The following is a 21874-nucleotide window of genomic DNA, read 5'->3' on the forward strand; positions in this document are numbered from 1 at the left end:
ATGCAAATAATATTTTCCCCTGAAGAGTTTCACAGCCACAGGACCCTCCTTGCTTCCCCTTCGCATTCCTCTGATTACAGCCTACTTTTTTCGAATGTGTATGAAATCCAAAATACTAGCAAAACATGAAAACTGCGAATTTTTTACATTCATATTAATTAAACCCATTCTTAGATCAGATATCTACGGAAACATATGGAAACGTTTAGCCGCCTTGCAATGTTGCACTGATATATAATGCGTTTTAACTATGCCACCAAAATCAAATGTCGCAGAATTTATTGCAACATATTGTGTATGGCGAATTCACCTAGGCGACTTATCTAAGTCAGAGAGGATTTTTGAACGACTAGAATAATTAGTTTACTTAAAGAATGCTATGATATGGAGAAGAGATGGTAATCTTCCCAGATGCTTTGGGGGTTTAAGCAATGTGTGTGTGTGTGTGTGTGTGTGTTTGTGTGTGTGTGTAAAGCACTAAATAAAATCAGCAACACTAGGCATCTTAAAGGTGTCGAACCTAATATATAGACAGGCACGTAGCATGGCGGGGGGGGGGGGGGGGGGGGGTAATCAATCGACAAGAGCGTTCGGCCACACGGCCTACACTATCTCAAACACTAAAAACAAAACTGTAAAAAATGTAGTTGCAATTTCTTTTATAATTCCTATAGTTTGCATTGTTAGTTGTAGTGCTGGATTTTGTTTCCCTTGTTGTTTTTCTATCAAATTAATATTTTATTTTTGTGTCCTGAATAAGGGGCTGGCTGTCCCGAAAATATGACAATTTCAGTTGTTCGTGTCGTTAGCCATATATATATATATATATATATATATATATATATATATATATATATATATATATATATATATATATATATATATATAATATATATATATATATATATATATATATATATATATATATATATATATATATATATATATGAATTTTGACAAAATTCCTTATCGTATATAAATTTCCTATTTTATTTTTTCTACAAAGGTATATGGTTCAGTCGAACAAAATTAATTTACATGTGAAAAGAAACTGTTTGAAATGTTTGAAAGTTTTCCCAATGACATTTTGTGATTCAAAATGACCGATCATTAAATTATTGCCCATATCTACCAACTTACAACAAAGTTACATATTTTTTCTATGCCTCGTAAAAATGGTTAGTAAAATTTTAATTATGCTCGTCATTTCTTTTTCAGAGTGATGACAATAAAATCAAGCTGTACTGCTGTGATATATTCAAATGTAATAGGTACATGTATACTACAATTTTCATATACATATGAACAAATATTAACGAAATTTGACATTTCAGGGAAAAAAATTAAAAAAACAAACAATGTATGGTTAAATAAGTTTGTAATCATTTGAACAAAGTAAAATTAAAACAGCACACAATCATTCAAAGAAGTACAACTTATGATCAAACTATAAAGAGAAATTCAAAGAAGGGCGAAAAGAATTTACCGATTAAGAAAACTTAGCATAAAAGAATGAATAATAAAGTATTATTTTGTGTCCGTGTTGCGACAATAAAAATCCTTCGTTGTCCGATCTTATAACTATATATTGACCACGTTGATGGTCTTCCTTACATTTAGTTCATTTGACGGTCAATACGAACCAATAAGGGACAGAGGATCCATCGTTGCCATCGACAAAAGCGACAGACACAGGTATCAAATCAAAACATTTTGTGTCAACATCTTTACTTGCAACACGCTTTCAATTGAAAAGAAAAATATCTACAATCCATATTCATTGTGATATATTAAATACTAGTATATACACTTCTCTGCATTTTCTAAGTTATACTGAAGAGTCTCATGACAAAAGACTATCGATATTTACTTGAAACGCACGAATATGACGAAACCAAAATTGAAGGTATCCAAGTAAAAAGGTGCTCGTTTAAATCTTTATTATCTCTTACTTTTAGCATTTCCAATATAGTTAAAACCACCGAAAATCTAATGATTTTTCAGGCCCGCCTTTCTTTGTATCAGAGCAGAATATCAAAGAACTGTTTGGTTAGTGTGTGTATGTTCTTTTGAGTGATGCTGCTTTGTCTGTAAAGATAAACAAAGAATACTAATAGATAAACGTTAAGGTTAATATTTCATATGAACAGTGGTATATAAGGATATGTCAATAAATCGAGGATCAGTCTTTCCACAATAAAACTATTATGTTTTTCAGTTTTAACTTTTTATGCCTATATTTTGATTATATGAACTTTATTACAAATAGTGTAAGGACTTTAGGTTAGAATGAAAACTGCTACAATTGTATTTTATTTTTTGAAAATGCGTTGTTTCAGATCCAGCCGGATAGCGAGCGTATGATAAAATTGCAATTATTAAAACAAAAATAATTATTGGCTTTTCTATAACACAAATGAGGTATCATTTATCAATAAAACACTTTTACAATATATCACTGCGTTTAAGATTTTAAAGAAAAACATCAAGAAATAAACATATGGCATTTTTTTTAAACATGGAAATACACAAATATATTCAAAAGAGTGAACAAATATTCTACTGTACCTTTTTCTTGTACATTAAACTGAATGTGTAGATGAATGGGTTCAACGCAGAGTTTATTGGCAGAACGACAACAACAATCCAAGCGTAAACGTCTGATGAAATATTGACACCTCCCATTGCCAACAGTCCTTACAAACAAAATATTAGAAAAATAACAAAGTTAAAAGAGAAACAACATCATAGCAAATGAATTTATAATGTATTCAAAAGCATTTTCCTTGTTACAATAAAAATGAAATTAAAAAAAAAAATAAAAAAAAAAAGTATACCTATAAGTACAATTGGTATCCAGCAAAATGCGTCTGACAATACTACATAGGACAATGACTTGAAGACAGCAATCTCTCTCTTTGTTGTATCATTTGTTACATTACTTCCAATGCGTTTGACTTCAGCAAAAATAAGTATTTGCCCAAGAACAACAGCAATGAAAACTAAAAAGTTGAATACTATAAAAACAGATGTAGAATATTCCCAACCGGAAAACATATCTGTCGTCAAAGGCAACGATATGCAAACTGTAGACCTGCTATAGAAATCCGAATAGTAAAACAAAGGAGCTGTGGCAATACTAACAGCAAATAGCCATACAGTGATTGCTGCACATATGCCACATTTCTTGTTTTTAAGCTTTGCACTTGAAAATGGATATTTAAATGCTATGAATCTTTCTGCCGTTATCAAGAAAACGAAAAGAACGGAGGCTTCGCTAGAAATTGTGGCCAATAATCCAGCAGCGGTACATGTATTACTGAATCGCCACTTACTGTCATTCAATCCATATTCATTCTGGTATTCTAAGTCCGCTACTGCAATTATGAACAAATATATTCCCATTAATAAATCCGAAATGCTTAGATTCAGAATTAATAAGGTTTGTGACGTCGCGCTTCCCTTGAAGTAATTTTTCAATCGGTAATAAATTACGTAAATATTACCACCAAATGAAAATAATGCCATATACCAGATTATCTGTGCCAATGCCCCAACACTTATCAGTTGGTCACATGTCGATATGCGATCACGAGGGGAGATGCATTTCTCAACGTCAACTGTCGAAGGTCTAACACAGCAGATGATATACGAGTCTGTCCGTAACCATTCCAGATTACACAAGCCTTCAAACATGGATTTAGAGACAACTAACTCATTTCCATGAATGTGTAAATACTGCAGCTCACCCAGTCTTTCGAAAGCATTCCGCTCAAGCGACTTCATTCCGTTCTCAGATAAGTCAAGAATTTGGAGTTGTTTTAAAGCAGTGAAAAGAGACGCACTTAGGTGTACCATTTTGTTTCCAGTAAGATTCAGTTCTCTTAAGGAACCCATTGCCATGGCCAGTCTGTGTATTGTTCGTATATTGTTGAAAGCTAAATTTAATTTATGTAAAGATTGAAGTGGGTAAAAAGCAAAAGGGTCAAGTTGTTCTATTACATTGTGCTCCATGTTCAGCTCTATTAGTTTATTTAAACCCTGAAACATGTCTGAAGAGATCTTTTGTATTGAATTGTAACTCAAATCAAGGAATGTAATCATTTTCATGGATTCTGAGAAATAGTTGTTTGTATTTGAGATGTTGTTATCTCTCAGGTCTAGTTTAATCAAAGATTCCAAGAAATAAAGAGATTCCGGCTGAACTCTTTGTATCTTGTTACCCGTTAGGTCCAAAATTGCAAGGTTGGTTTCATTGGAATCAGTCGGATGTTTTTGGTCATGAAACTGAATATTGTTTAATTCATTATTTTTCAGATTCAAAAAGCGGAGACTTGGAATTTGTTTTAGAAAACCAAGATCTAAATAATATATCCTATTGTTAGATATATTAAGATACAATAAATTTGGAAGGGTTTGGAAGGTATTGCCTGCTATATAAGATATGAAATTAAACGAGATGTCTAATTTTTGCAAATGCATGGATCCTAATTGATGTAAAATATCTTCTAGAGAGACATTTTTGTCAAGAGATGCAGATAAATTCAGGTTGACAAGATATCTGAACGCTTTCAAACGTTGAATGTCTACGTTATGAAAACTTAGATCGAGCGACCTTGCCTCCTCAGTAACGTCTATGATTGAACTGCATTTAAAGATCAAATAATGGCATTGACAATGAGCTGGACAGACAATTGGGGCTCCTTTGGTATAACCTTTGTGTGTGCAAAACGTTTCATCTTCATCCTCAAGACAATTGCTGATATTGTTGCAAAGGTTTTGACTCGCAATACAACTTCCATCGATGCACTGGAACTGGGATAGATCACATGGGACTTTATCTGAGAAAAATAGTATGAACTAATTATAAAATAGTTCTTTTCGTTTAAAAACGGATATGATTTTCACGACCTATAGATAACATTGATATCAAACGTCTCAAGAAAATTCAATCGTGATTTTTTTTTTACAACCTTTGCAAATTCCGATTTCTTGACGTATGGTGTGAATTTTCAGAATGCTATCTGATTTGGATATGTAGTTTGCTTTTATCATAACCTGTAAAGGAAAATTTATGTATAATTAATTTTTTTGTTAACCTCTGAGTAAGAAATACGAGTAAAAATAGAACGAATGACCAGCATTGTCACTGGAATTTTAATATAGAATCGTTTTTTCATATTTAGTAAGTTAAAATATTTTGTTACAAAATCGAAAGGTCTCAAATGAAAAAATTACAGTGTTGTTGTAATTTGAAACGAATTATGAACATCTAGATCTTTCATAACTTCTGTAAGCACATGTTTAAGGTCTACATTTTGAACAATTTGACAGGCATGTCGCAATCCTTGTTCAGCATTTAATTTCCATTTACCATCTACATTTATTGGGTTTTTTCCTATTTAGAATTTTAAGATGGAATATTCCCTTGCAAGTCAAAACTCGTTTACAGCTGCTCACTGATACCATAAAGTTAGAAGGGTAATCCTACCATAAACGCGGTATCTATAGGTGTTTGGAAACTGGTGGACATGACATCGTCTGATTGTATATTCAGATGTCGAAATACTCTCCTCTCTCTGAAGTACATCGTTCCGTTGGTAATAAACGCTTCAAGGTGACTATTTCTGCCAGAGTAAAACAGAGTAAGACAACTGTATTCCGTTGATGGTGGCTGGGGTGTACTATATAGAATCGATTCGTCTCCCAAACTTCTACTCGCGTTAATTGTATAATCGGGAAAGACATATGCATCTCCTAAATAATAAAAAACTAAGTAATTAAACTAGTATACTTTAAATACGGATAATCTATACTTTATTTCATTTAGAAAAATATAATAGAAAGTGTCAAGTACTAATAAGACAATAAAAATGTTATTATAAGTTGTCAAATTTGAAGAGAAGAAAAAAACCCAACCCTCTTTATTTAATAAGACCTTGCAAGACCGAGGATGTTTAACTTTGTTAAGATAGATTTAATTCAATATAATTGATGAAATGCAGTATTATCTAAGGAAGAAAAAAGGCGGGAAATGGAAATCATTAAAACTTGACCACATATATACCATTACTGTGTATTCAATAGAAAAAAAACCCGTATCTTTGATGTGAATTTAGGAATTACTTTCAATTGTGTAGGTTTCTGGCAATTCAGCAAGTTCATCTTACATTTAATATTCAAAATTATGTACTTTGGGTTTTTATTAAAGAGGTTAAATTACCCGTGTTTTCGTTAACGTTGCGTCTCCACTTTAAGCCGTTCTTCCATTGCTTCCACCCACACGTATCATCAACAAATGTGCACGTCAAATCCCCACGTTCTGTAAGCATTGATAAACTGATAAATATACTTTGTACAGAGTAAAAATAATCTAATAAATATATATGACATAAACAATTGATATAACACAATCTATATTTTATTGATCGTTTACATTTACAAAAAAGTTCAAATTTGAAGATAAGTTTTTTTTCTCTTCGAACGGATGATGGGGTACGAGCTAGAAGATTTAATTTGAAGAAAAAGTTTGAAATTATTATACAGCAAAATTTTCCTGCAATTTATGAAAATAGAAATATACCCTCATTTATTTTCATAAGGTACAGAAAGTTTTTCTTTTGGGGGACGGGTGCTTGTTTTGTCAATTTTTGACAATTTATGACAAAATACCAAAATGGAAGTGCAATAATTCAACTTGTGCGTTTGTATAATGTGGAGTTTTAAAGCCGGCGATTTAAATTAATCTCTGCATATCGATAAGTTACAAGACGGCAAGGATAACTCAATATATCATATTTAAAGTATCATACCACATTCATCAAGATTACAAGGCTTCCATGTATTCTCAACAGCACATCCTATAAAATTTCGTTCTTTGTTGAAACTACATTTTCCATTTGCGCAGGGATCAAAAGAAATTGTTTCATTTCGAAATCCGGCGTAGTAGTTATCAAAAAAACATTCCATGGCTGCAATGAAGTATATATACAACCATAGATAATCATAAAACCATACTGCTCTTTTAACTGATTAACGTAATTTTTTTCCAACTCGGTATAATATATATATTATAATATATATAATATATAATATATATAATATATAATATATATAATATATAATATAAGAGTTTCAAACGTACCACAATTCTTTTCGTCAGAAAAATCAGGACAGTCTGTGATCACATCACAAAATCCGGATATTTTAATGCACAAACCATCATTGAAACAAGGAAAACAATCTAGAACCACAAAACAGTATAATCGAGTACCTAACATATGCTTTCAAATTCATTAAAATATCACATTTACACAACTCTACCGTGACAGTATCCTTCTCGAACACGAATGTATTTCACTTCTGCAAATTTGGGAAAGGCTGGTAAGGAGACGGGAGAAATAGAAACCTAAATTTAAGGGAAAAAAGAAATTTATTCTGTATATTGTAAATCTTCAACCAAAGTTGTCCAAAATGAAATACCTGATATTCTTTTGCTTCCGGACGGATATTCACGTTCACGAATTTCCATTCACTGCTATTTGGAAGAAGAGTCATTGTCTGAGACGCTGTTTTCAATTCTAAATTCAGATTTTTGGTACGATATTCAAGCTGTAAACAACTTCCAGTAGACACAGATCGTAGAGAAGGGAGCTTTAAATAAGGTTTTCGTGACAAGGTATTTGGTGAAAGAGGCTCAATCCTTAAGATGTAGTTATTCTTTGTACCTTTAATTAACAAGGGATACTTTGGCTTTATTGACCGTCTGAACAGCATTGTCCAACTTTGATCTCAGTGGCTAACTTTACGGGTTTTTTGTGTCTTTGAAATGCAAAAAACCTCATGTCTAAATACACAAGCTCGTTTCCTTTCAAAAACAAATTATTGTTTTTTACAACATATATCAATATAGTTCTGTATAAATACACGCATCTAAATCCCCTTTAAAACACTTTCAAAAATACATTAAACGGCTGTTAATTTTTGTCACATTATTCAAAATTAAAAGAATGTAAAATTATGTTAACCTGTTTTGTTGTTATTTATCCACTTGATTTCTGAACTATTAGTCAATTGAATTTCAAATGCCTCCTCTACACCATTCCATTCATAAGAAGCTAAAATAAAGTGTAAAAGGTATAAAATGTGGGAATATGTCAGTTTTTCAAATCAGTTGCATTTGTCGTTATAATTATTTTCAAAATCATTATCTTTTAAATTCTCTTATTCTACATTATTGCCAATAACAAAGTCAGTAACAAAATAGGTTGGGATTCTTGCCTTGGACGCAGAATGGAACATCGCAGGGTTCCCTTTTACCTCGAACCGGACATGTCCATTTGAACCAACTGAATCCTTTTTGGTGAGTGAAACACCAGAGACTACGATGACCATCCGGATTTCTACAGTAGTTTTCCTTCAACATACTCTTATTATAAGTAAGGCAATGTTTTTCGACAGCTGACCATCGCATACAGGTGCGCCCTGAAGAGGACACACTTTTCGTACCTTCGTATTTAAGTCCTCTTTCGTCTTCCCTGCATTCCTTCGCTAAAGTATGAAAGGACAAAAATGATACTATTTAAGTGAGCCATTTTTATTGGCAAAGGAAAGAGCAAAAATCTTAAAAATAAAACAAATGCCTACTTGAATTTTGATGACAATAAAAAAGTTTTAAATGATATTAAATGTATGGCCAGCAATTTCTGTAAAAAGAATGGGCATAAAAGCAAAGTTAAGTACAGCAAACAACACTTCGTGCACAATAAATGAATTGTATATATATATATATATATATATATATATATATATATATATATATATATATATATATATATATATATATATATATATATATATATATATATATATATATATATAGTTGTTAGAGCGATGGCCGCTCACTGCTAGGAGAGTGGGTTCCATAGGTCGTGAGTTCAAGCCTCGGCCGGGGCGAAGGTGGAGCTCCTATATAGTGAATTTTCCTGTGCTATATATACATTAAGTTAATTCATAGCTGTATAGAGCTATGGGTCGAAATTTACAGCGGCTGAAACTGACAAGAAAATGACAGGACTGAAATTGACACACCCTGTTTATCGATTGGTCGAGACCCACAACTACCTTAGAAAAATCAGGACTGCACGAAATAATCATAATGATGTCAGACTCTCAGTCTCATAGAAGACGATTTGGCTGTTTAATTATGAACATTAACAGTAGTTTAGTGAATTTTACTTACTTTTTACGATCAATTAATTAATTAGTTAAAAGAAAGATGTTATATAAACAATAAAATGCTTTCTTTAATGATTCATTGCAGAAAAAAAATTACTTTTAATAACTGCAATTCAAACTGATTTGAAAACACACTTTATACATCTCTATCACGGGATACTACAGGTAACTTTTTGGATTGTGTTATCCGTTTTAAGCAATGAATAGAAGTGGTTTATACTAATGCTTTTAATAGATGTTACCTTTAAAAAGTCATGCTTTATTATCTTGCGCATGTCATTCGCTTACCCTGCTGATGATTTATGAGTTTTACATTAACCAAGTATAAATTGCAGGCAACCAATTTTTGTAGTACCGTGAACGTAGTGGATCAGGATGAAATATTGTTATCATCAGATTCTTGGAGAATATTGTACATGAATGGACTATTCATCTTATAGTTTTTTATATTCCGTTATTATTGTTAATAAGTAGGAATTTAGCATTTAAGTAATTTTAAACAGTGCTTAAAATAGAACTTTTTTCAAAACAAATTGAATTACTTTTTTGTGTACACGTCAATGTTTTTGCGTATACATAGGGATATTTAGCAACTTCATAGTAAATTCATTGGGCTTAATGTTTTTAGCCGGGCTCTGCTGAAAGCAGAGTCCTGGCTGTAGGCAGGCAAATCGCCAATGTTACTTTAAATAGCACAACTTCAAAAGTAAACAAAAAACCAAACAGCGTCAAAGTAAAAGCTTCCGCTATACCAAATAGTTACACAAAGAGCCACGTTTTGTCAAAAGTGTTGGTATTTTGTTTCTTTTCTTTTTTTAATTTCGATAGATTTGTCTATCTTTTTTAGTCTTCTTATTAATAACGTGTTTTAAAAACAAGACTATGCATTTTGAACACATATAATGCGCATGAATTTCCATGAACAACTTTGCTGCGCGTTGAAGAAATGGGGATTGAATATACAACGCTTGTTGCAAAATTCAAGGCAGCAACTGTTGAATGTTTTCCTACTAGACTACAATTTAGTAGCAAAACACAGGTACATCCAGCAAGGAACGAGAGTTTGTTTACGTCGAAGTTACACGTGTGCTTGAAAACCACAAGACCACAAGCCAAGAACCTATCACCCCTCTTCCCATAAAAATCAACACACATCACAAAAATGACTTAGCTTGCATTATTACAAAACGTGAATAGTCTGACATCTTACACATACCGGTATTTTTTTCATCTCATAAAAAGGTAGCTGTCCTAAACGGCCCAATTCGAAGAGGAATTCGAATGGTTTTGCCTCAGCTAGGTTTTGACGTGAACCTACGGTGCAATACTGTTGTGACATCTGCACATGACAACATCCTTATAATAATACTCGTTAAAAACACGATACGTTTTACGTCTGATGAGATGTTAGCTAGACTTCATCAAATTCAATAATATACCCTAAAATATACCCCAGAAGAGATCGTCTAGTTGATGCTGAAATGAAAAGAATTAAGCGACTCCATTTTGATATTCTAACATCTGGTATTGTTTATTCATTAGGGGTCTTTGCATGGTGTATTATTAAATAAGGCTGGAAATGTTGTTCGAATACCAAAGCTTATATTTTAAAGAATAAGTAGTATTCCCTGCAAGGAAGATCTTTAATGCGATTAGAATTATCTTACTTTTGTCAAAACTTTTTGGCTTTTTATTTTGCAATAATATTGGTATCGTAATTTGTCACTGTATTTTTTAGTGTTCTTCTTTTTTTGTTTGGAAGTTGTCAGATGTAAAAACAAAGAAATTATGAAAATTAGCAAATAAACATAAATAAAAATTAATCATCATTTAAACGTTGTTATTGGCGACAATCTAATTTTACAAGAAACATGCACTCTGTAGCTCTGCTAAACAGTAGCGAAATCTGTTTAAAACTAACCAGCAATATCATTATAAAATTACTACAATGATCTCGATTTCAAGAAATTGCTAAAATTTTAAAATCAAGCAATATCTTGTTAAACATTCTTTAAGGCAGATTGTTATATAATTGTAAATTTGAAATTTCGATTTTATATATTAAGTGCATTTTTCTTAATAACGAACAATATGACTCTTTACATGTATTTTCATATCAATCGATATATTTTTAACAATTTCTTACCGGCTTAGCGCTTTTCAGTGCTTTCAGCACTTTGATTGTTTATAGCCGCTTACAAAATTTGGTAGCTCTCTGACGCTTTGCCGACATTAAAAACATGAGAGAGAGAGAGAGAGAGAGAGAGAGAGAGATTCTCAGTCTTTACTATACACAATATGCATAAAGACACACCAAAAGAGCCTGGCTTTCAGTACTTTGATTTAAAAATTGTTGTAGCATTTTATGCTTTACAAGTTATTTAAAAACTATGAATTAAAAAAAATTAAAAAAGTTTGATAAAGCCTTCCCATGCTGCCTTTTGGTGAACAATATACTGAATACATTTTAAAGAACCAGCGAGACAGGTACTAAAAAACAAAAACTAAGAAGAACATAAACATAAGCATAAGCAATAATTTGCTCTAATGCTGTTCCAGGAACCCCTTCTATACGAAGCAGCCTCAAAAATAAGAAACCAATCGGCAAGAAAAAGCAAAAGCTTATCCTGGAGGGTCAATACAAGTTATTTATATATTGAAGTAATGTTATAGATAAAAATAAAATATTTTACATGTGTGCAGATTTACATACTTGTATGCGATGCTGTATGGGATGGGGTATGTATGCGATGCTGTATGGGACATATATGTTGTTTATATTTAATCATGTGTATTCGTAAAAAAAAAACCAACAACAACAAAACACTGGTCTAGCCAAGAACTTAAGTTAAAGGTTTGCAATTATTTACGTAGATTAATTACAAATCTATTTTGGTAATTTGTCTTCATTATATTGCATGTAAGTAAAATACATGCACGTTGTTATATTACATGCATATGTATATTGCAAATGTTTATTTTCGTTAATTTCTAGTACAGATTTGCTTTTTATTTTGAAGGTTCTGTGCAAAAATCTACAGCTATAGATTTTTCAAAGCTACATTCCAAAAATTTAAACATAATCGTTCTGTGCTGATTTTATAAATAGATTGCTCCTAGTTTAACAAATAATGACAATGTGCGCAAAGAACGTATAACCTAAGCAGTAAGCTCTCTTGAATATGTATTAAACCATTGACTTACGCAATGCACTCGTCTTGCACACCAGGTAAATCACCATTATAAAGAACCACGTCTTCCACATGTTGTGTTACTGTTTATAAACACCTAGACACTATGTATAAACTTTCCAGTACTCCAACTGATTTGCCTTTGCTGAGACCTTAATCACATATCACGATCCAAAAAGTATCCAAACAACATTATCAATGCCCATTTATAACCAACTAATTACTCTATTCACAAAATCAACAAATCAAGTTTGTTGTGTTTTGTGATATTTTGTGTGCTTATCTTTCTTTCGTTTTTTTAAAGATGTGTTGAAAGTTAGTGATAGTGAAGTAAGAAACAAAGCTATAAAAGCTTGCATTGTTATGATTTCATAACAGGATTTCCTAAGCTTGAGCCAGACACTACAGTATTTACTTCACTTACTATAAACATAAACAACAACATGTACATGTACAATGTATGACAGCCACCCGTGCGTGTGCGCTAACGCCGTATTTATTTTATTTTACTTTCAACACAATTTTTAAACACTTTATAGACTACAATAACACAATACAACATACTAGTATTTCAACCACACCTTAGTCATATAGTTTTATAACGCATGAACAAAAAATATGCGAAGCGCGTGAGGGCTGGTGTAACGAGGAATATTGTCCCGGGTTGAAAATTGACCCGGGGGTCATTTTTCACGTTGAATATTGACCAGGGGGTCATTTTTCTGATACTAGTAATAAAATATTTAACAAATACTGACTGTAATCGTTACTTTTCATGCAATTCGACATAGCTTAATTCGACAGGCACTTGACTTTGTATATAGTTTTAGCACACACACACACACACACACACACACACACACACACACACACACACACACACACACACACACACACACACACACACATATATACTGTTTTTGTAGGTAGATAGTATATTTATGTTTCAAAGGGGCATGGTCACAATTTCGGTCTAAAATTATTTTTCGGATTTTAATATTTACAATGCTTCAGAAAGGCATTTTTAATAGGCAACGAAAATTTGAGCGCCATTTGTTGAGTTATAAGCGAGTAACAGAGCTTGAAATTCTTCGCTATGTAAACAAAGCGTTTGTTTACATTTTGAACGTTGAAGTAAAAAATTCAGTTTTAAACCTAAAACGAACGTGTTAAACGTTAGGAACCGTGTATCTATGCTTAAAATAAATAAAAAGATAGACAAATAGGCTGGATAAAGATTTTTACCGGTATATTGAACCTATGTAAACAAAAACAGGGCATGAGCCTTGTTTACATGACAAAGAATTGTGAGCCCTGGATCTTTCTTATAACTCTATGAATGACTCTCGAACTTTATTTGATCATTAGAAATGCATTTCTAATGCATTGTAAATAATAAAAACATAAAAATAGAATTTGACCCGTATCGTGACCATGCCCCTTTAAAGACCAAAATATATAACGTCAGGTACCTGTGCTTTATTTTAAACAGTGAGAATATTTCCCCCACAAAATAAAGTAACATTTATCATATTTTTATCCAAGAAATCATCAACAGTTTTTATTATATTTTTTTACAACTTAACAATAATTTTTCATAGACTTGCCAGATAAACTTTGTTAGGAGCAACATCCAATTTTCTGCATATGCATAGTCTAAGATCTTTTAAAAATGCAATTTATCTCTATATTTGGAACGATTTACCATTATTTCATAAAATATTCTTATTTGATATCATTGTTTGTTAGAAACATTGGCGTTAAAGTTTAATCGACAACTCAAAAACGCTTTGTGCCAAATTTAGTTAAAATTGGCCAAGTGGTTTAGGAAAAGTTAAAGATGTGAAAAGTTGACAGACGGACGGACAACGGAAAACGAGTAATCAGAAAAGCTCTCTTGATCCTTCGGCTCAGGTGAGCTAATGAAAGGTAATATATTATTTCTAGCAGCAGAATTACTATCTTCTTGTTTTTATGTATCAATTTACAAATGCCCTTTGACCTAAAAATTGGTTTGAATATGAAAAAATGTTTCTCCTCCACATCTTCCAGAAGATCCAGAACCTTTTGGTGAATATTTACTGGACAAGCCGCTGCGCTCCCTTTTGATATCAAAGTTTCGTTTCCATGACGATATTGCACTGTCTTGCTTTTCCTTATAAACATAACCAGCTGATCTTCGCTAACCTATCATTGAAACATAGAGAACTTATAGTTTGTCGAATCGTAAAAATCCTGAAAAACTGAAGAAAATCATCGACAGGTTTCTAACAATTAACAAATCCGTTGAATCTGAGAATTTTTCGCATAATTCTATTAACACATCCTCTGTTATTAGATCCTTTCTGTTAACAGATTTTGACGTTTTTCTCCTCGTCGCTTCCTGTATAAATGAAACATGAGAAATCTTGGTCGGGTCTGGTAAACCAACACTGTCATGCGCCCATTTAATCGCATACACAGCCAAATTTACAGGATGATGCGTTGCACCACTCTCTATAAGATGTGTCAGATATAATGCAACATGAATCGGATTCGCCGGCAGGGCACTGTGTCCTTGTGACTTTATAAAATTTCTCCATCTTTTGAAAGAGTTGAAATATGTCCAATTGATATTGTCACTTTTACTTGATAAAATAAGAACACTTTGTAGTGTAGAGGCGGTAAAGGTCGTTCAAATAACTACTAGGTTCAACTCCACTGTCCAGTGCTACATTCCGTATTCTAATCAAAATCAAAATTCAAATTTTAGGTTATCATATCAAACAACAGTCTTATTTCCCAAATAATCTATTATTTCCCTTTCCTCTGCATACATCATCTACATTTTTAAGCTTAACAACATTTCTCACATACCATTTAAAACTACCCTACATTTATTGTTAAAGCTAGAAGCAAATCTGTCACAAGTATGCTTGCCCCATCCATCGTCGAAATATTAATATACTACCTGTTAAATTGACCAGTAGTCACAAATGCTCATTCTTCTCAGAGTGTCTGCTTTTGTATTTTGCGATCTAGGCAACCATATGCAATTCAAATGAATATGTTTTTCGTCATACAGACTATGCACGGACATAGTAATGTCTTGCAAAGCCTTTTTCTTACTACCCACCTTCAATATGTGTGGCACATTCCGATTATCTGAATTCACCTCAACTGAGTTGTTATTCACAAAGTTAATTAATATTCTCTTTACCGTTTCCAGCTCCTCCAAGTGGAACTCTGAATGCTTTCCCTCTCATTCCAAATACCACACCATTCAAATTCCTGCTGTTCATCCTTTGAACATAAAGTCAAATGACCTCCATAACCTGAATCAGAAGCATCACAGAACAATGCGATTTTGTCTAATCTCTGTATCAGTTATCTGACTCAAATGAGTACCTTTTTCATTCATGCTTTCTAAATTGTTTACCCGAAACACATCACCAAACACAGTCTGTATTGAAATAATCTGTACAACTACTGATGAAATGGAACGAACTTCAAACCACTTGAATACCCGATGCATAGCATTCCAAAATGTTTTGAATATTTCCCTTAAGTTTCTGAATTCTATGATTTGACTCCGATGTTTTTTTAATTTCTGTGTCCCATACTAACCCTAACCAAAACTCCTGACCAGGTTTCCACTGACATTTTTCATCAGCCAAAATAAAACCTAAAGCAATCAAATCTGCCTGTATTTCTGAACTAAGATTTTCAGCACTTTGACCACTTCGCGCAAAACTTTTGTAAAAATGTATCAAGCACTACTAAGACCTAAAGGTAGACCATTGAAAACATAGTATTTTTCTTTCCACTTAAAAACCAAATATTTTCTTTCCTCTTTATTTATCATAATGTGATGGTGAGCGCTTTTCAAATCAAATGAAAACCAATTACCCTCCATCTGAAACAACTCTCGCGATGTACTCGCGTCTTCATACTTGTGTTTATGCTTAAACTAATGTGGATAAACATGCCTTGCATCTAAAACCAATTTTTGTTTTGATATCTGCTACTGTTAATGGATTGACCACCTTAGGTTTTCCTATAACCTTCTGCATACAACCCTTCCTCACCATTTTTTCTATCTCTGACGACACAAACCTTACATTGTCTATAGCAGATTTATTGTTTTTAATATCTACAGAACTTGGAGTAGTAAATAATGGCAAATATAGCAAAAATCAATATCACTCAATACATACCTGCTTGCTTCAATCGAACCCCATAGACCCAGATTACTTCTCAGTCTCCCTACCGGCGATTTACCTGTCTTTATCTCCGTTTCGCTCGACTGATTACTTTTTGAACATGCAAATACAAATCTACTTATCTTTTCATTTATCTTCTCTGTGCAATCTTTTCTCCAGTGTCCTTACTTGTGACATCGGTAGCACTGTCCGGATCTCCATACACCCGTTGGACCATTAGATGTTTTGCCTCGTTGGAAGAAGTGGACGGATAGGGCCTAAAGTTTTCTCATATATCTCTCCGTCTCTTTTTCCATTCGTCCTTGACTTTTCTCTCGGCTCTTGTTTGTGCTTTAGAAATTCCCTTTTTGTCTTCTGAGTCTGAAGCGATTCGATTTTTTTCACATATTCGTCTACTGCTCTACAGCCCGCGGCTGAAGAATCTGCTAATTTTATGAGTTTTCGTCTGTTTTATTAAGTCATAACCTTCAGATGTCTTCTGTCTCTCTTCCTGGATTCGGTTCTCTTCCATTTCTTCATTCGCCTCCTTAATTTTTGCCATCAAGTTCGCGTTATGTTTGTACTGCTCTTCATCCACGCGTTTTTTAAATTTAAATCATTCTGCAAAGACTTGCTCTATTTTAGGTCCTTGTGTCTTCACAATAACTTTCTGGTTTTCGTTAATATATTTCTGCACTGTAGACAAACGACTGTCCAAAATACTCGAGAACTGGCACAATAACTTGTTGTTAGCTTCTTTAATTGTCAGGTTTATTTGCCTTTGAGTGTCGTCCACGTCCATTTTGATGTCGCTCGCTTGAAACGGCGGCTGGACGTAACCAACCCTCAAAAACCAGTTCTTTGCAACCATTGAAAACATTTTCTCTTGGCCAATTTCTGACCAATACAATGCATAAAACTTATAATCATGTGGTCAATGATACAACATTTTCCCGCTATTGCTACCGAAACATATAAATATATGTTTTTGCAACCCGGAGCCGTTTTTCTTTTATAAACAGGACCTGATAAAGGACCGATAATTTTATTTCTACATAACAAAAAACTTTTGATTTAGCACGAATAGTGTTTATTGTAAAGAAAAAAGACTTGTGCAAATTAATATTGGTCCTCCATCTTCTGGGATTATGACCGAATTCTAGCACATCAATAAAGTCTTTTTTCATGAAACTTAAAATAACATGAATGATTCATCATGTAAGTACAGAATAAACATTTTAATGTTGAAAGCTGACATGAATTCACATAATCTAAGTATTTAGTCGCTTTTTTATTTTGATTGAACCTTATCTACGAGTCTCTTGTCCCATACATTAAGTGTCCAGCCCCTTTCTCTTGAATCAGACGAAAGGATGAAAAGAATACTAAGATTTTCTGTTTTTCACTAATTAAAATTGTTGCACATTTATTAGATACAAGGAAATATTTTTGGGGCCAGTCCTGTGTAATACTCAGAAAATTGTGTTGAGGTTTCCTTATTTATACATATATGTTGACAGATCCTAAAAATTTAAATAAAATTATGTTTATTGCACTTGTAATATAAAATGTTAACATCATAATTATACATGTACTCCCAATACTCTTTATTACTCATCTATCTCTATATAATAGTATTACCCCTTTTCTTTGTCTAATACATGTAAGTACATGTTTATCTTTTCTCATTCAAAAACTTTACAAAATTGTTTAATCTCAATATTAAATAGCTAATGAAATTTGTTAATACACACACTATCATTGCAATAAGCAAAGAAATTTACAAATGCACATACCTAAGCAGGGACACACTGTGAATGTTAAATTAATTTCTTTACACCGAAGTTATATCTTCTCTCTAAGTCTTTCTCTTCGACAATGAAAGTAAGCTAGGCAAGAATCACCCAGCATGCTATCCGTACAATGACATAACAAAATAATTAACGAAAACCAAAATGTATTTTCTATAATAAAGATAATACATGTATGTTACTATTAATATAAATCTGACTTAGCTTAGTGGTATGAGTCGCATGCTTACACACCAAAGGCATTCGGTTCTATCCCCCAAAACCACAGACAGTTTCCTTTTTATGCAAACATTCAATAAATATCAAAGTAAAATAATTATTTAAATTCCACCCTCTTCCGCCTGTATATCCTTAATGGGAACATTAATTGGTGCTTCGATTGGTGGAATCAATTAGAATCATCAATGCGAACATTTTCTCTTTTATTTTTTCTTCTTCTATAGTTTCTGAGATGAGCTCTCCACAGAATTGGTCGTACAAAATTTTTCAAATCTGCGATAAATCGGTACCAAAAGTGACGTCATCAACAATAACATATAGAATTAAGATCACGTCAAATAATCTGTGTGAAATGATTGAGATCGCCCCAATAGATTCCGAGAAACTGCATGTCCAAAATTATCACCTAATAATACTTAATAATGGTTTCTTATTCCTTAAATATGTCTACATGTATATAGTTGTCTTTTGTTTCGGTGAAGATTCGGTTAGGTCTCAAGATGTCTTTAAAGGGACTTGGACACGATTTGAGATCAATAATTTTATTTTTGTTTTTTTATGTATAAAATGGTTTACTGGTTTATTTTAAATAATTCACCAAAATATTGAATTTTAAAGTCAAGTTACAAGCGAGAAACAGAGGTAAGAATTGGTTGTTATGTAAACAAAGCTCGAGTCTTATAGTTGTTCACAAAATATATTATGTAGAAATTTACCATTTCTTACACAAAATGACATGTAAAAACAATCTAAACTAACTCAATATCTTCATAAATACCAGTATCAACAAAAGAAATATATATTTGATTGAAACTTACACCAATACAACACATATGTAAAAAAAATTAAAAATATTCGAGCTTTGTTTCCAAAACAAAGAATTATGAACGCTGTATCTTGCTTAATACTTGATATTTGCCTTTCAAATTTTGACATAGCATTAAAAACGTCTATATTTAAATTACTCTTGTATTCTCACACACAGCTTGGACTGTTTTACTGCTTTCGGCTATTATATCTTCTTTATGTTTCCTGTCATTTTAATACTTCGTTTCTTCAATCTGATTTGGTTTATGTAAGTAGGAGTTTTAACTGTTTTCTGTCTTCTATCAACTTTTATGAATCTTTACCTTTTCCATTCAACACAAATATGTTGTCTGCTGTTTCGAATTTAGCTTTTTCTCATACTTTCTCACATTTCTTTTAAATTTCCAATTCCACTCGTACTAAGAGTCTATTTTTAGCTTTTCTTTTGGAATGTTGTTGCATCGTATTTCTTTCTGCTTGTATCTGCATTATGTTGTATTTTCTTTCATTATATTCTGATATAAAATCTTTAGATTTTTTTCAACACAAGCATAGTGCATTAGCGTCCTTTATAAGAATTAAAAGATCTTTGTAACAAATGAAAAAAAAATTCAAACTTTTCTGGCATCCAGAAAATAAAAAAGGACTTGATGCCAAAGGTTTTAGTGTCATCTAAGTAATTTTATGGACTTTAATGCCACACGTTTGTTGGAATTAATTGAATAACGGATCTTTCCCCGTGTTGCATTCACCAGAGACTTAATCCCAAGGAATCCATGTGTAGGAAGATATGAATCAAGCAACACGTTTCATATACACTTCGTGGATTAGTTAATCAATTTCTGTTGCGATGTTTTCCTAATTGCTTCAGATACATGTGATATATGGTAATGAAAAAGGTTTTTCGAATTTTGAAAGTTTTAACTTACCTCAGTCTCAAGGGAAACTTTGATCATGCTAAAGATTAATTTAAAAAAAATGTTTTTTGCTTGTATGGAAAAATGTTCTCTCGCTTATTTGAATTTTCCATCTGAGATCCAAACAGGATGCATTGTATTTATCGTTATCAGCTCTTTATCCGTAGATTGTAGCGTAACTCAAGCTTATCTTTTTAGGGAAATTTTTTCTGGCAATGATTATGAAATTAAATTCCTTTATATGTAAATTAAAGTTTTAGAATTCTTGCAAAGAAAACAAGAATCAATTATGAAGTTAATAATATTGAGATTGCGTGTTTAGAGCCTGACTGGTAGTTTTCATATTATGCTTTACAGTCCTGTTTACAAATGTCAACCTGTATATGCGCCGATTGTTTGTCATAGAAAATTATCAGGAGTTGTAACTCTTTTATCTCATATAATTGCATGAATTGAAGGCTTTCTGTCTTCCTGTCCTTTGTGAAAAAAGTAGGAAGATTTTTTACTCAGTCGATTGTCATTGCTTTAGTTATTTTTGAGAAAGATTATAACCAAGGCATGCGACAGCATCCAATTTGTAATTGCTAGAATCAAAGACCTATAGTAATCAATTATTTATATTGTGTAAGTTTAACTGTTTATGCGAGGACAGAACTGTGTAACAGTACATGTACATTTGTTGATCAATGGGTTCAACGTCTCGTAAATTCTGTCTATTTACAAGGTGACCACTACAGCTGCTGGGACCAGATTATATCATAAAAGAAGTAAACGTTTGAGAAAGCGCACGCAATGAAAGAAACTAAGTCAAAGTGTGGCTTCATACGTTACCTAAATTTACATTTCTGATTTGGTATACACTGTTTGAAAGTGCCAGGAGATTCACAGAAAGTGTTTTGACACATCAATTACATCATATCTTTTGAGAGAGCAACCCAGCAGTGTACGTATTGGCTTGGAGACTGTAACATGTTGGTACATAAATCTATAAACCACTGTTTCCTGAAACAATATATATATTACTTAGATTTATTTTTTAATTTTCTTCTTCGACAATTTTGAACATGAAAGACATACATGTAAGTAAAAAGGGCAATGTTTTGTTGGTTGCTTTTATAACAAGGATGCATTAACGTAAGCAAAATCCCAACGTGTGAATCATCTCTTTAAATGGAATTTTAGTATGCTTTGTGAGGTCCTTTAAGGAAAATTGGTGAGAAAATTTGTATAATTGCCAGTGCATGTCTGTGTTTTGAGATCTGTTAATGAAACATTCAAGCATGAAAAATGATAATAACTTATTAAATATAATTTCATAGTCAATTACTCATCCGTACTCATCAGTTTTATTGTATTAATTAAAAACCCGTTTTTCCAATAAACAAAATATCATCGAAACAAATCAAAGAAAAATTAATGGTTTCAGCAGACGGATTTCAATCATTCGTTTGATGCATGTCATAAACCTATGTTTAATAATGCATAAATTTTCCAATAAATAATCAGGAAAT

General features: G+C 32.4%; 1 protein-coding gene across 8 annotated transcripts; it reads right to left on the reverse strand.

The window, feature by feature from the left end:
• Nucleotides 1-971: 971 nt before the first annotated feature.
• On the reverse strand, nt 972-17162 carry LOC105335129 (G-protein coupled receptor GRL101). Of its 8 annotated transcripts, XM_066066663.1 has the most exons (15): nt 16625-17154; nt 15628-15742; nt 12442-15152; nt 8281-8550; nt 8028-8117; nt 7483-7727; nt 7324-7408; nt 7145-7243; nt 6813-6971; nt 6224-6322; nt 5492-5757; nt 4974-5058; nt 3750-4841; nt 2569-2696; nt 972-2088 (listed from the first exon to the last, which is right to left on the reverse strand). In XM_066066663.1, exons 3-15 carry the CDS (start codon nt 12500-12502, stop codon nt 2035-2037), a joined length of 2733 nt encoding a protein of 910 aa, XP_065922735.1. In that variant the 5' UTR covers nt 12503-15152; nt 15628-15742; nt 16625-17154; the 3' UTR covers nt 972-2034. The 8 variants fall into 8 exon arrangements, with proteins under 8 accessions (XP_065922735.1, XP_065922730.1, XP_065922736.1 ...); XM_066066658.1 differs by lacking the exons at nt 12442-15152; nt 15628-15742 and having other exon boundaries at nt 973-2088; nt 2838-4841; nt 16799-17152; XM_066066657.1 differs by lacking the exons at nt 15628-15742; nt 16625-17154 and having other exon boundaries at nt 974-2088; nt 2838-4841; nt 12442-13419.
• Nucleotides 17163-21874: the final 4712 nt, after the last annotated feature.

This window comes from Magallana gigas, chromosome 7, assembly GCF_963853765.1.
Source record: "Magallana gigas chromosome 7, xbMagGiga1.1, whole genome shotgun sequence".
In the NCBI taxonomy this organism is placed as follows: Eukaryota; Metazoa; Mollusca; class Bivalvia; order Ostreida; family Ostreidae; genus Magallana; species Magallana gigas.